Source organism: Balaenoptera ricei, chromosome 7, assembly GCF_028023285.1.
Source record: "Balaenoptera ricei isolate mBalRic1 chromosome 7, mBalRic1.hap2, whole genome shotgun sequence".
Classification (NCBI taxonomy): domain Eukaryota; kingdom Metazoa; phylum Chordata; class Mammalia; order Artiodactyla; family Balaenopteridae; genus Balaenoptera; species Balaenoptera ricei.
This window is the reverse complement of record NC_082645.1, coordinates 58,474,994-58,489,669: the sequence shown is the minus strand read 5'-3', so window position 1 is coordinate 58,489,669 and position 14,676 is coordinate 58,474,994. Positions and strand designations below refer to the sequence as shown.

The 14,676-nt window shown below is 38.2% G+C and overlaps 1 protein-coding gene across 1 annotated transcript in view; it reads left to right on the top strand.

Annotated features, from left to right (window-relative positions):
• Positions 1 to 36: 36 nt before the first annotated feature.
• CFAP210 (cilia and flagella associated protein 210) overlaps positions 37 to 14,676 on the top strand; it is a 31,752-nt gene continuing 17,112 nt past the window's right edge. Inside the window, exons 1-4 of the mRNA XM_059927235.1 lie at positions 37 to 165; positions 1,838 to 2,064; positions 6,970 to 7,143; positions 7,247 to 7,440. Of these exons, the coding sequence (XP_059783218.1) occupies positions 117 to 165; positions 1,838 to 2,064; positions 6,970 to 7,143; positions 7,247 to 7,440 (644 nt within the window). The 5' untranslated portion in view covers positions 37 to 116. The remainder of the gene's footprint in view (positions 166 to 1,837; positions 2,065 to 6,969; positions 7,144 to 7,246; positions 7,441 to 14,676) is intronic.

Genomic DNA, 14,676 nt, shown 5'->3' with positions numbered 1-14,676 from the left:
CTTCCGGCGGCGTTGCTAAGCAACTGCGCGGTTTGGCTAAAACTTGCCTGGAGTCCGCGGAGCTTCCGCGTCGGAATCGCCTTTCCAAGTCTGAGAGCGCCGTGGGTACCTCAGAGATGCTGGTGCGGTTCGGAAGGCGCTGTGGACGGGCAAAGGAAAGCACGGGTGAGCTAAACTGGTCCATCCCAGCACAGGGATTGTTTCTGGTCTCCAGGCATGGAGTGGGAGGCGAGCGTGCCTTTCCTTCTGAAACGGGCTCCATCAAGTCAAAAACAGCACCGTGGGCATCGTCGGGCTCTGTGTAAATTAGACAGTTTTGCCCTTGGATGAATGGGTAGGTGGGGAAAGTATACAGAAATAAGGGTAGAGAAAAAGAAGTCAGAGACTCCCAGTTGACCAGCTGGCCCGATACTCAAGCTGCGCCGTTGCAGCTCCAAGAGTCTGGTGTTTGCTGAGTTTTCTCGCACTTAAGCTTTGTTATTCACTGAGTGAATCGGAATGTATTTTGGAAATATCAGTGACCTCATTAGAGTCTTGGCTCTGCTGTGAACCTACTGAGTACTCTTAGGAAAGTGTCTGAAGGAAAGTCTCAATTTCTTCAACTGTAAAATGAAGGTAAGGTCTCATCCTAAGGCGTATACTTTGATAGAGTGTGAAAATAATGCTACTTAAGGTATTGTAATTCACGTGACCTTTTATAAAAATTTGATTTTGTAATAGAAGTAGCCTAGTGGGACATTTAAAGATCTCTTTATTAATTCCAGTGATTTTAGTTTCTTAAGACTGTAAATTCCCAATTAATGTTCTCATGGTGACAGAACCTTGGGAACTTGGACTATCTTCATGTCATCGCCTGAGCTTCTGTAGCAATAGAGTCCCTTGTGCCAAAATGCTGAGTGAGAGCCAGCCAGTCTCCCACCAGTGGACACTAGTGGGTATTTATGCTGTGGAAGACTTAAGAAGTAGCAGCAGAGGGTCATGACTTGTAGGAGAGAGACAGTACCCATGTGGCATGTATTGAAAAAACAATTATGCTCACATACTCACTTTCCTATATATAAAGTGCTGCATTAAATCAAAAAGAACAATGGCAAAAATTGTCAAAATCAATTTTTGAGAACTCAGGAAACCAAAAGCTTGCAACAATTGGGGAGTGTTTATCAAGAAAAATAACTGAATCTTGGTAACAACAATGAGTTTTTTTGCATTTTAACTTGTTCTAGTCCCCTTCTTTCTCCCTGCCCTATGGTAGTCTAGAAAACCACTGCAATCACAGTGAAATCCAGTGGCTTAGCAGCCTGTGGAGGGAGCAAAATAGGGTTGAACCCCTTCCAAAGCCCATTTCCCAGATAACTTATTGTTTGAGCTGTCTGGCAGTTCCTTGGAAACTTATTATTTGACCTGTCTGGAAGTTTCTTGGAAAATCCCACTCGCAAGGCTTGTCTTTATTTGACCTGATTCAGAGCTCACCAGTTATGTTTGTTAAAACAGTCAGTGGCAATTTTAAAAAGTTTGAAAATGCTTTTGTAACAACCTGTTGGGGTAGGTATTATTGATCTCAACTTTAAAGATGTTGATACTGAGACTCCAAGAAGTTAAATGACTTGCCCAAGTTTACACAGTAAGGAATTGACTAAGCAAGGACTCAAATCTATGTCTTCTGATTTCAAGGTCTGGTATACTTTCCACTTATTCCCAACTGTTCTTAAGATAACAAGAATAAAATTATTCTTTGAAACAACTTCCAGATATCATGCCAATATAGAAATGTGTGAGAAAAAATACCAGTTAAACTCTTCTTGAAAAATTTTAATACTCATTTTAAAAAATTTATTAGAAGTAAAGAACTGTGAAGAAGATCAAGTCCTCTATCCACCTCTTCTGCCTAGCAAAGTAGATCTCCGGCAGGTCACCATAATTCCACACAATGAGTGGGAAAGGATTCGAGATAGCCTTGACAGTTTGACAAGAGAAGCAGCACACCTTCGTGCAGAAAGAAAGGCAAAGAAAGAAATGCATTTCCGATCCCAAGAAGTGGTAAAACATTGGACTAATACATATGCAGTAAGTATTAACCACCCAGGAGTACATGTGCACTGAAGACTTACTCTTGTTTCTTAGTACTCTTTCATAAACATTTTTAACATGTAAAATATCATTAAAATGCATTGAAACACATTTTCAACAGCTTTATTTAGGTGTAAGTGACATACAATAAACTGGACATATTTAAAGAGTACCATTTAAGATTTGACATATTTATATAGCCCTGAAACCATTATCATAATTAAGATAATGAATATATTCATCACCACAAAAAAGTTTCCTCATACCCCATTTTACTCCCTCTCACTCCTCCCCACGCCCCCTCTGGTGTCTCCAGGCAACCACTGATCTGCTGTCTATTATAAATTTCACTCAGCACAATTATTTTGAAATTCTTTCATGTTTTTGTATCAATTATTCATTCATTTTTATTGCTGAGTGGTATTCCATTGTATGGATATATCACAATTTGTTTTTCTGCTCAGTTGTTAATAGTTTGACATCAAGCAAATATTGACGTTTGAGCTGTTTCCAATTTTTGGCTATTATAAATAAAGCTGCTTATGAACATTTGTGTATAAGTCTATGTATGGACATATGCTTTCATTTCTTTTGGGTAAATATCTTGGTGTAGAATCATATGATAGCTGTACATTTAATTTTGTAACATTTAACTTCCAAGCTGTTTCCCAAAGTAGTCGTAATTTTACATTCCCTCCAGCGGTGTATGATAGTTCTAATTCATATTAGAACACATAGTTCTAATATGTGTTTCCTCCACATATTTGCCAAATTGCTATGTTCAGTCTTTTAAACTATAGACTTTCTAATAGGTGTGAAGTAATATCTCATTATAATTTTAATTTCTCTAATTACAATGATGTTGAACATCTTTTCATGAACTCATTTTCTATCTGTATATCTTCTTTGGTGAAATGTCTGTTCAAATCTTTTTCTGGGTTTGTCTTCTTATTGAGTTTCGAGAACTTTTAAAATATATTCTGAATACAAGGCCTTTATTAGATGTTTGATCTGAAAATATTTTCTCCCAGTTCATGGCTTGGCTTTATATTCCATTACAGTGTCTTTCTAAGAGCAGAGTTTTTAATTTAATGAAGTCCCGTTTATCAATTTTTCTTGTATGGATCATTCTTTTAGTGACTTACCTAAGAAATTTTTGCCTAACTCAAGATCACAAAGATTTTCTTCTGTGTTTAAGTTTAAAATTTTAGGTCTTTTATATATATATATATATATATATATATATATATATATCGTCTACATTTAGACGTGAAGTATGGATTGATGTTTATTTTTTTGCATATGACTATCCAATTGTTTCAGCACAGTTTGTTGAAAAGACTGTTCTTTCCCCCACTGAATTGCCTTTACACATTTGTTGAAAATCTGGTTGTCCATATATGTGCAGGGGGAATTTCTGGACTCTGCTGTTCCATTGATCTATTCATCTATCTTTATTTCAGTAACACACTGATCTGAGAATTGTAGCTTAAGTCTTGAAATCAGATAGCATTAGTCCTCCAACTTTGTTCTTGTTCAAAGTTGTTCTGGCTATTCTAGGTCCTTTGTGCTTCTACATGGATTTTAGAATCAGCTTGTCAATTTCTACGAAAAAGCCAGCTGGGATTTTGTTTGGGATTGTGTTGAATTTCTAGATCAGTTTGGAGAGAATTTACATTTTGACAGTATTGAGCCTTCTGACCCATGAACAGTGTTTTTCTTCCATTTGTATAGGTCTTATTTAATTTACGTCAGCAATATTTTATAGTTTTCAGGGTATAGGTCTTATTCATCTTTTTTTCATATTTATCCCTAAGTAATTACTATTTTTATGTATTATAAATGATTTTTTTAACATTTCAATTTGTTATTCATTGTTAGCTATAGAAATACAGTTAATTTTTTCTATGTTGATCTTGTATCTAGCAACACTGCTAACCTCACTTATTAGTTCTAGTAGCTTTTTTATAGATTCCGTCAGATTTTCTACATAGACAATCATGATGTCAGAAAGTAAAGACAGGGACTTCTCTGGCAGTTCAGTGGTTGAGACTCCGTGCTTCCACTGCAGGGGGGCGTGGGTTCCATCCCTGGTCAGGGAACTAAGATCTCTCATGCCGCAGAGTGCAGCCAAAAAAAAAGGTAAAGACAGTTTTACAAATTTTACTTCCTTATTTCCAATCTGGGTGCCTTTTAGTTCTTTCTCTTTTTTTTTTTTCTTTTTGCCTTATTGTACAGGAATGGATGTTAGATTTTTAAAGTGCTTTTCTTAAATTTTTTTTATTTTTTTAAATTTTTATTTATTTATTTATTTATTTACTTATGGCTGTGTTGGGTCTTCGTTTCTGTGCGAGGGCTTTCTCTGGTTGTGGTAAGCGGGGGCCACTCTTCATCGCGGTGCGCGGGCCTCTCACCATCGCGGCCTCTCCTGTCGCGGAGCATGGGCTCCAGACGCGCAGGCTCAGCAATTGCAGCTCACGGGCCCAGTTGCTCCGTGGCATGTGGGATCCTCCCAGACCAGGGCTCGAACCCGTGTCCCCTGCACCGGCAGGGAGACTCCCAACCACTGCGCCACCAGAGAAGCCCCTAAAGTGCTTGTCTTTTGCTTATATCTATTGAGGTAATCATGAAGTTTTAATTTTTCATTTTGTTATATGGTGTATTTCATTCATTATTTTCAAATATTGAACCAAGCTTGCATTCCTGGGATAAACGTCTGCTGGTCATGACGTATTACCTTTTTGATGGATTCAATTTGTTAAAATGTTAATTTTTGCATCTGTGTTCATGGGGGATATTGGTCTGTAGTTTTCTTGAAATGTCTTTGTCTGGTTTGGGTATCAGGGTAATGCCGGTTATTGTTATGATGGAGGATTGCACAAAAACACAGGATTTGAAACTGAGGAACCAAGGAGCTTCTTGAGGAATCAAGGCAGCTTCTTTTCATCTGCCTTTGATTTGTCTCTCTTCCTATCTTTTTCTAGAACTACGTATGTCTTTGCTGTGCCCTTCTTTGTGCTTCTGTAAGATTCTCTACCTAAGAGGTACAGTAACCTGCAGTTTAGTTCCACGTACATGAGTGGGAAACTACTTCAAAGTGGGGAGGTGTCCTCTAACTCCTTTTACTATCTCACCTGGGGGAAAATGCTGAGAAAAGGTGTTCTCATCCCCCACTACACTTTCCTATATCCTTTGAGGAACTATGAGGCAGGATTTTCTCCTATTTTCTAGTAGAATTTTTAAAACTATGTGGAAGCATAGTATCTGTTCAGAGAGTTCTCACCTTTTATTTTTTTCAACATTGCATATTTCCTTACTTTGTTGCAATGTACATTATTTATGTTTGGGAGGGGACACAGCTTGTGTTACCTTGCTTTAGGAACAGGGTTCATAATTTATTAATTCTTTTTTTTCTAGAAGAGGGAAGAGTTATATCATGACTGATATCATATATGTAATATATACAATGTAATATATGACATTCTGAAAAAGGCAAAACCTATAGGGAAAGAAAACAGATCAGTGGTTGCCAGGGGGTACAGGTAGTTGATTCTAACAGGGCATGAGGGAGTGTTTTGGGAGGATGGAACTGTTCTATAAGTGACTTTATGCATTTGTAAAACTGTACACTAAAAGAGCATATGTAATTTATACTCTAAAAAACTTGATTTTAGAAAAGCCCGTGGTCTATAAATAGATGGGGAGTGGAATACACGCCGTTTTTTTCTTCTTCCAGAAGTACCACAGTATACCTAATACTTTACACCTACATGGGTGTTAAAGAAGAAAAAGAAATGTAGTAAATGTAGTGGAAATATAATAATAAAAACTGTACTATAAGCACAGAGATTCGCAAAATGATACATCATCAGAGAGAGCCTAGAAACAATCCTGTGTTGTATATGGGAACTTGACATATGCTAGAAATGTCATTGCAAATCAGAAGGGAAAAGATGGGGATTCAATAACAGATACTGAGATAATCGGCATATGGACAAGATGAAATTTTATCCCTATGGTACAGAATATACAAAAATGAATTTCAGCTGGATTTAAGACCTAAATGTGAAAAGTGAAACAGTAAAACTTTAAAAATAAATCATAGGATATCTTCAAGAATTCAAGGTAAGTAAGATTTTCTTAAGACATAAGAAGTGTGACCCATAAAGGAGAAAAAGACTTCTTCTGACATGGGACGTTGGCTACTTCCTCAGGGGTATAGAAGAACATGTAAAGTATGCCATTGTTGATTTTTTAAAGGAACACAAGTAGTAATATATATATATATATTTGTTACTTAAATATAGAAAGGAACTATGGAAGTACATACAAGAAACTAATAGTGGTTATCTTAGAGACTACAGATGGAAGTTAGTTTTATATATATATATATATATATATATATATATACATACATACATACATACATACATATATATACATATTTTGGTTTTTTTGGCTGCACCATGCGGCATGTGGGATCCTAGTTCCCTGACCAGGGATCGAACCCGTGCCCCCTGCATTGGAAGCATGGAGTCTTAACCACTGGACCACCAGGGAAGTCCCCATATACTTTTTTAATATTATGGATTTTGAACCATGTAAATGTGTTAACTACCTAAAAAATTCAATTAAAGATTAGCTCAACCGCGATGAAGAGTGGCCCCCGCTTGCCACAACTAGAGAAAGCCCTCGCACAGAAACGAAGACCCAACACAGCCATAAATAAATAAATTAAAAAAAAAAAAAGATTAACCCATAAGTGTAACCTCATATTTGTTAGTGATATATGCAAATACAATAAAGACTCATAAGGAAAGCTCAAATTATCATATTATATGTTTAATTTTGTAAAGTTAAGTTGAAAAATGAAAACAGACTACTGCTTTTGTCTTTTTGTAGGGGATGAAAGAACAGAAACTTGAAGCCAAAAAGAAACGTGATAAAGAAATAGAGGCAGAAAGACAAATTCTTGATGTGGAAGAAGCAATACACAAACAAGGAGAAAGGAAAAAGGCCATCGAATATGCAAAGCAATATCAATTTTACCAGACAGAAAGAGTGAAAAACTTTCATGTACTACTTGGGTTTTCTTGTATTTTTATATATATATATATATTTAACATATCTATACATAATTAGACTTTATTTTCTTAAAATATTGCAATTTTTTTTGTAGTCGGGACTTCTTCTTAGTAGAGTTATGAAAGAACGTGATGCACAGATTGAATTCCAAAAGAGTAAAATAAAATCAGATAAAAAATGGGAGGAACAAGTGAAACTCAACGTTGAAAAAGCTTTTAAAGAAGAACAAGAAAAAGCAGAAAAACAACGCAGAGATAGAGTGGCTCTTGGCAAAGATCATTTAAAACAGTATGTATACATAAATTACTTTTTTTGTACTTTCCTCTTTTTCTCATAATGGATATAGCTTTTTTTTCTGATTATAAAAGTAATATATGCTAATATACCTAATAAGTAGAAAAAATAAAAAGAAAGAGGTTAAAATCACTATTACCACCTTACCCAGAGATAATATATTGGTTACCATTGTTATAATAATGTTGCATGACAAACAACCACACAATCTAGTGGCATTCAGCAGTAAACATTTATTTCTCATGTATCTGTGGGTTGTTTGGGCTTGGCTGGGTAGCTTGTCTTCAAACTGTAGGACTGGCTGGGTTTGCTTGTTACTGTGAGAAAGGCTCTGATCCTGCTCCATGTGGGCCTCATTCTGAGGTCCAGGATGAAGGGACAGCAAACACCTGGGGAAGACTTTTCTCATGATACTGACAGATGCAAGAGATTGAGCCCAAGCTTGCAAGCACATGGCTAAACTCAAAGTCAAAGGGCAAGGAAATACAGTTGGCCCACCGTGAGTCTAAAGCAAGTCACGTAACCATGCTGACATCTGTGGGACAGAGGAGTGGACTCCCATGGAAGTGGGCGTGAGAGAGTCATTTTGAATAATAACCTAATCCAACACAGTAATTTGTTATTGTTTTGGTATGTAACCATACAGACTTCTTTTTTTTTTTAATAAATATATATATATATTTTTTTTTAATTTATTTATTTATTTTTGGCTGTGTTGGGTCTTCGTTTCTGTGCGAGGGCTTTCTCTAGTTGTGGCAAGCGGGGGCCACTCTTCATCGCGGTGCGCGGGCCTCTCACCATCGCGGCCTCTCTTGTTGCGGAGCACAGGCTCCAGACGCGCAGGCTCAGTAGTTGTGGCTCACGGGCCTAGTTGCTCCGCGGCATGTGGGATCTTCCCAGACCAGGGCTCGAACCCGTGTCCCCTGCATCGGCAGTCGGATTCTCAACCACTGCGCCACCAGGGAAGCCCTGTCACATCTTTTAAAATAATCATATTGTATACTAAACATGTACCATGATTTATTTAACTACATTATTACTGAGGGAAATTTGGATTCCACTCCCCCGCCCCATTTCTAACAATGCTGCAGTGAACATCCTTGAGCACATGTCTTTTGTGCGAAGGTGTATTTATGTAGGATAGATTTCTTGAAATGGACTTGGATTTACATTTGGAGATATACTGCCAAATTGCCCTTTGAGAAGGTTTTAAGTATGCATTCATTAATGATGTCTGATACACTTTTCTTTATATTATAACCAATTCTGGATAGTATTTTTTTTTTTGATTTAATGTACAAAAACTGATATCTTTTCATTTACGTTTCTCTTAGTTTCTAGTAAGGCAGTACATTTTCTTATGTGTAAATGTTCATTTGTTTTGGGTTTTGTTATCATGAACTGGTTACTCCTTTGTTCTTCTGTGTAAGTTGTTTCATACTGAAATGTATGTTTATCACTGATTAATTAAAAAGTGATTAATAAGTGGTTTTTATATATGACATATCTCAGATTTGTGTCACCTTTTCTGAATGGTTTTCAGTATTTAGAAAATATTTTTATGTGCTCAAATCTGTCTTTTGTCATTACTATGAAAAAAAGGTTTTGGTTTTTGTATATATATGTTTATTTGTCAAAATCACAAATGTCTAAGTGGCATAGACATCAATTCTCAGGATACATGTGTTGCCAAATTATGTATTCTTCATTTCTTTTAACCCTTAGTAAAAAGAGAAGGGAAATGCTGGATTTATTGTAAGTTTTTTCTTTGGTGGTGTAGAGACCCAAGGGTTTGTGCAAGTTAGGGACAGAGCTGTTGGCAGAGAGAGGCAAATATTTGACCAGTGATTCACCCTTGAGAAATCTCTCTTCTTATATTGGCTGTTGCAGCTCAGGTGTAATTACCGGTGGCAGCCTGATAGCAAGCTATCTGGCCAATGCTAAAACCTACAGGACATCCTCCCACTTATAGCCTTTGTATGTGGGCTGTGTTTGGGCCACAGGATCCCCTTTCATGTGGTCTTTGGCAATAGGGTGGAGGTTCAAGCAGTTTAGGATTTGTTTTAGTTGTTTCTTTGGAGTATCTTCAGTGTAGTCTAGGAGATATTCCGTTAGGCTCTGAGGTCAACATAAATTCCTTTACTTACTCTTCACAGTGAGCTCTGTCTTTGCGAATGGTGGCCAAGTGTTACTTATTCTCACTGCATTCTCAACTGCCCTATTTTTCCCTAAAATTTCTTGAAAATTCAGGTATGTGGGTAACACCTTGCTTTAGTTTCTAGTAGTGGTATAGAATTTTCCCCATTCCATTGGTTGCACTGTGGGGAATTAGGAGGGGAAGGATATTTGACATGTGAGCTTGGTTTGCCAGTTTGGTTCCAGAAGTCCTACATCTTAAATTTATTAAGAAACATTCATAGAAAGTAGAGTAGTGGTTGTTAGCAGCTGGAAGAGGGCACAATGGTGAGTAATACAGGGTCTCTTTTTGGGATGATGAAAAGATTCTCAAATTTAGATAGTGGTGATGGTTGAAAATATCTATAAATGTTCTAAAAACAACTGAATTGTACACTTTAAGGGGTGAATTTTTTTTTTTTTTTTTTAGAAATTCACGTTCTTTTTTTTTATTTATTTATTTATGACTGTGTTGAGTCTTCATTTCTGTGCGAGGGCTTTCTCCAGTTGCGGCAAGTGGGGACCACTCTTCATCGCGGTGCGCGGGCCTCTCACCATCACGGCCTCTCTTGTTGCGGAGCACAGGCTCCAGACGCGCAGGCTCAGTAATTGTGGCTCACGGGCCCAGTTGCTCCGTGGCATGTGGGATCTTCCCAGACCAGGGCTCGAACCCGTGTCCCCTGCATTGGCAGGCAGATTCTCAACCACTGCGCCACCAGGGAAGCCCCTAAGGGGTGAATTTTATGGTGTGAAAATTATATCTCAATAAAGCTGACATTAAAATCTAAAAAAAAAAGAAAAAAGAAACATTCAGGGCCTTCCCTGATGGTCCAACAGTTAAGACTCTGTGCTTCCACTGTAGGAGCACGGGTTTGACCCCTGGTCGGGGAACTAAGATCCTGCATGCCACATGGTGTGGCCAAAAAGTAAAAAAACAAAACAAACAAAAAATTCAATTACAAAATTATCACCATGTTGTATTCTGTTGAATGTTGATGCATGTGTCAGTTATATACAACTCAGAATGCATGTTACTTTAAAATATTGTTAGGAATGGTGATGAGCCAATAAAAAGCCTCTTTAGGACAAAAGTAAAATTGGAATCATAGCACTGGTATTAACCTGAGTGGAAACAGAGGACTATATGGTAGAAAATGGAGGAGAAGAAGAGGATTTTTTTCCCCTTTTCTTGAATAATAAGAGTTTATTCTGGTGCAAAATTTCAAGAGAGGCTATTTATTTATTCATTCAATCATCATTCATTGTTACAGACATTTATTGAACAATGTTTGCCATCCGCTATTCTAGTCACTGAGAATACAATGATGAATACAATAGTCCTCTTTCCTTAAGAAGTTTACAATCTGGGGAGGAGGGTATAGATATGGAACAAATAATTAGACTATGATAGTAAATATTTTGGGAAATATATATACAGAGTGTATGGAAGCATATAAAATGGACAACTGATTGCGTCTAGAGAAGGCTTTTCAGAAGAGATCAGCTCCTGTACTTAATTCTGAAGAATGAGTAGGAATAAGTCATGCAAAGAGTAAGGGATGTAAAAGTATTTTAAGCAGAGGAAATAACATGGGTGAAAGCCCACAGGTGAGACAGAATATGGTGGATTTGAATAACTACAAGATGGCTGTAATACAGAGGACTAAGAGGGCAATGTTAAAGATGAGATCGGAGAGACAGGCAAGGGCCAGATCATGATGTGCCTTGTAGGCCATGTGTCTTAAGGTCTCCCAAAATTTGGAATGACTCTCCTCTTTGAGCAGAGACCAAATTTTAATTCTTTTAGTCCCTAAGAAATGGGAATTGCAGGTTCCAAGAGGCAAGACTCTTTTGCATGCCCTACTAATTGTATTACCAAGTGCTATCCAGGTGTCATCTGGTGGTGATTTAAAATATATCCACACATTATTTGATATTCCTCCCTTCAGAGAGCCTAATTCCTTTCCCTCTTGAGTGTGAGCCATACATAGTAACTCATTTCCAAAGAATAGAATGAGGTAGAAGTAATGGTGTGTGACATCCTGAGATTAGGATATAAAAGGCATTGTGGCTTTCTCCTTGGCATCTCTCTTGGATTGCTCATTCTGGGGAAGCTAAGTGCCATGTTGTAAGATACTCAAGAAGCCCTGTGGAGAGGTCCATGTGGCAAGGAGCTGAGGCCTCCTGCCAATGGATGTGTGAAAATTGGTTCTTCAGACTCTGTCAAGCCTTCATATGATTACAGCTCCAACATCTTGACTGTAATCTCTTGAGGACAACCCAGCTAGGCCACTCTCAGCTTCCTGAATCTCAGAAATGGTATGAGATAATAAATGTTTATTGTTTTAAGCCACTAAATTTAGGGGTAATTAGTTACTCAGCAATAGATGACCAAAACACCCTGTACAGCTGCAGGCCCTGTACCTGAAAGTGAGATTTTTCACATGCTTATTAAACAATCTCTAGGCTGCAGGCCTGGAGATTGGGGTGGTCTTTGAGCAGTATAAGAGTCTGCCTGTGACTCACAGTGGGCATGATGAGGACAGGGCAAATAAGGGACTCTAGTGACACCAAAATCCCCCCAAAGAGGGATTTTGACCAACAGCCTTAAACATAATTATTGAAAAGACACTTAAGAGTATAGACAAGGAATAATTCTATTTCCTTCTATTGATAGGTAAGCCTTTCTCTAGGAAGAGGCCCATAGACCTTGCTTAAGAACAACTCAGTTACTGTTAATCTCATCAGCTTCCCAAGAAAAGGAAAAATCATCATAGGACAGCTTGCATCACTTTCTCCTCGATAAGAGAAGAGGGTTTAAGTGATCTTATTTATTCCTACTGATTAAAAGCCATCCTAAATCTTGTAACTTCCAAATTTGTCACTCTAGTCCAGACTCTCCCTTAAGTCCCAGTTTCACATATCTCACCACCTTTAAGACATCTCCATTTGGATATCTCTTAGGTACCTCAGATTTAAAATGTCTAACACAAAATTATTGATTCTGCACACCCACAGTGGACTTTCTAGTGGCATCCTTACCAGTCAGTTGTTCAAACCAGAAACATAGGAATCCATCTTTATTTTCCTTTATTTCCCAAGTCAAATCTATCAGCAATTCATGTTGATTTTTTTCTCCAAAACAAATCTTGAATTTATTGCTGTCATCTTAGTCCAAGCCACCCTCATATCCCATGGATTATTGCATCAACCTCTTAACTGGCCTCCTATTCTCTCTTCCTAATCCCTTCTCCTTTCATCATCCAGAGAGATTTTATTAAAATGAAAATTGATCTTATTATTCTCCTACCTAAAACATTTCAGTGACTTTCCATTCATTTAAGATAAAACGGAAACTCCACTATCTCTGGCAAGGCCTTGTGTCAAAGGGCCTCATCTACTTCTCAAACTCCTTTCCCACCACTCTTTCTCCTTAGTTATTATACCTCCATTACCCTGATCTTCCAGGCCTCAGGCTCCTGTCAGATCATTGCTTGCCACATGGCCTTTTCACATGCTTTTTCTTCTGTCTGGAATTTTACCCTCCCGTTCTTCATCTGTGGGCTTCTCACCAGCTCAAAGAAGTCTTCTTTGTCTTAGGGAACAGCTCTGTCCAAACAGCTCTCTCTGTTATGTAAAATAAATAACTCAATTGTTATTCTTTTTCTTGTCCTGTTATTTTCTTTTATATGTATATTTTTAAAAAATTTTATTTATTTATTTTCTTTATTTTTTTGGCTGCATCAGATCTTAGTTGTGGCTCACGGGATCTTTTGTTGCAACGCATGGGCTCTTCGTTGCGGCACACGGGTTTCTCCCTAGTTGAGGCGTGCAGGTTTTCTCTCTCTAGTTGTGGCGCACGGGTTCCAGAGCAGGTGGGCTTTGTAGTTTGCGCCATGCGGGCTCTCTTGTTGAGGCGTGTGAGCTCAGTAGTTGTGGCGTGCGGGCTTAGTTGCCCCGTGGCATGTGGGATCTTAGTTCCCCTACCAGGGATCGAACCCACATCCCCTGCATTGGAAGGCGGATGATTCTTTACCACTGGACTACCAGGGAAGTCCCTTGTTCTGTTATTTTCTTTACAAGACTTACCTGGATTTGTAATTACATTATTTTTCTATTTACTTGCTTTTGTTTCTTTGTTTTTGCCTGTCTTCCCCACTGGAATGTAAGCTTCTTGAGGTCAGGAACCACGTTTGTCTGTTTCATGATTGTAGAAGAAATTCAATAAATAGTTGTTAAACAAATGAATGAGAGGTCTCAAGATTACAGAAGTGTTAAGTGTGATTCTTAAGTCTCTAGAATAGGCAACAGAAAAGAAGTTGGTACTGTTCACCAAGATAAGGACAAGAGACCAAAAGGATCAGTTTAGAAGAGGAGGAGGATGAATTTGCTTTTAGACATAGTGAATGTACCTATATAATAGAATAGTCAGGTGGTGATGCCTCTTGGGTTGTCTCTTCAAGAATCAAGCATGTCTATGGTAATAGCGACCTCATTTTTGATGTTGGGCTGCTGACTTCTTGTTAAACCCCACCCTCCCTTCCCCTTTGGCCTCACATCTGGACAGGCTAATAAGAAGGCCCCTGGGCTTGCCTCTTCCTTTGTTGCCAGTAGGAAATTTAAATCTCCTGTGCACAGGAGCTTTTCCCCAGTTTCACCCCTTAGTCACAATAAAGACCCAAACTCACTTCCTCTGCTTTGCCCAAGTCAATCCAGACCTACTTATGCCTACATAGCTCTGTTGGGAGTCCCTTATGTGATAATACTTTCTATCAAATTCTCTTGGTGTGTGGAGGGTCTCCTGAACCACATTTTGGGTAGGGGTCCCTTCCACTTTTATAGGAGTTCTATGTAACATCTATATAAAGTCAAGTCAGATCTGGGCTAGATCAATACAGATTTGGGAGCTTCAGAATGTGAATCAGGGGTAGCAAAGAGGTTTCATGACAAATTCTGCTCTGACGGTTTGGCAGAGGCTGCCAGTTCATTGGGCTGAGCAGGACCAAGATTTTTGCATTGATTTTTGTTTTGAATTGATTATTGATGTCTGCTACG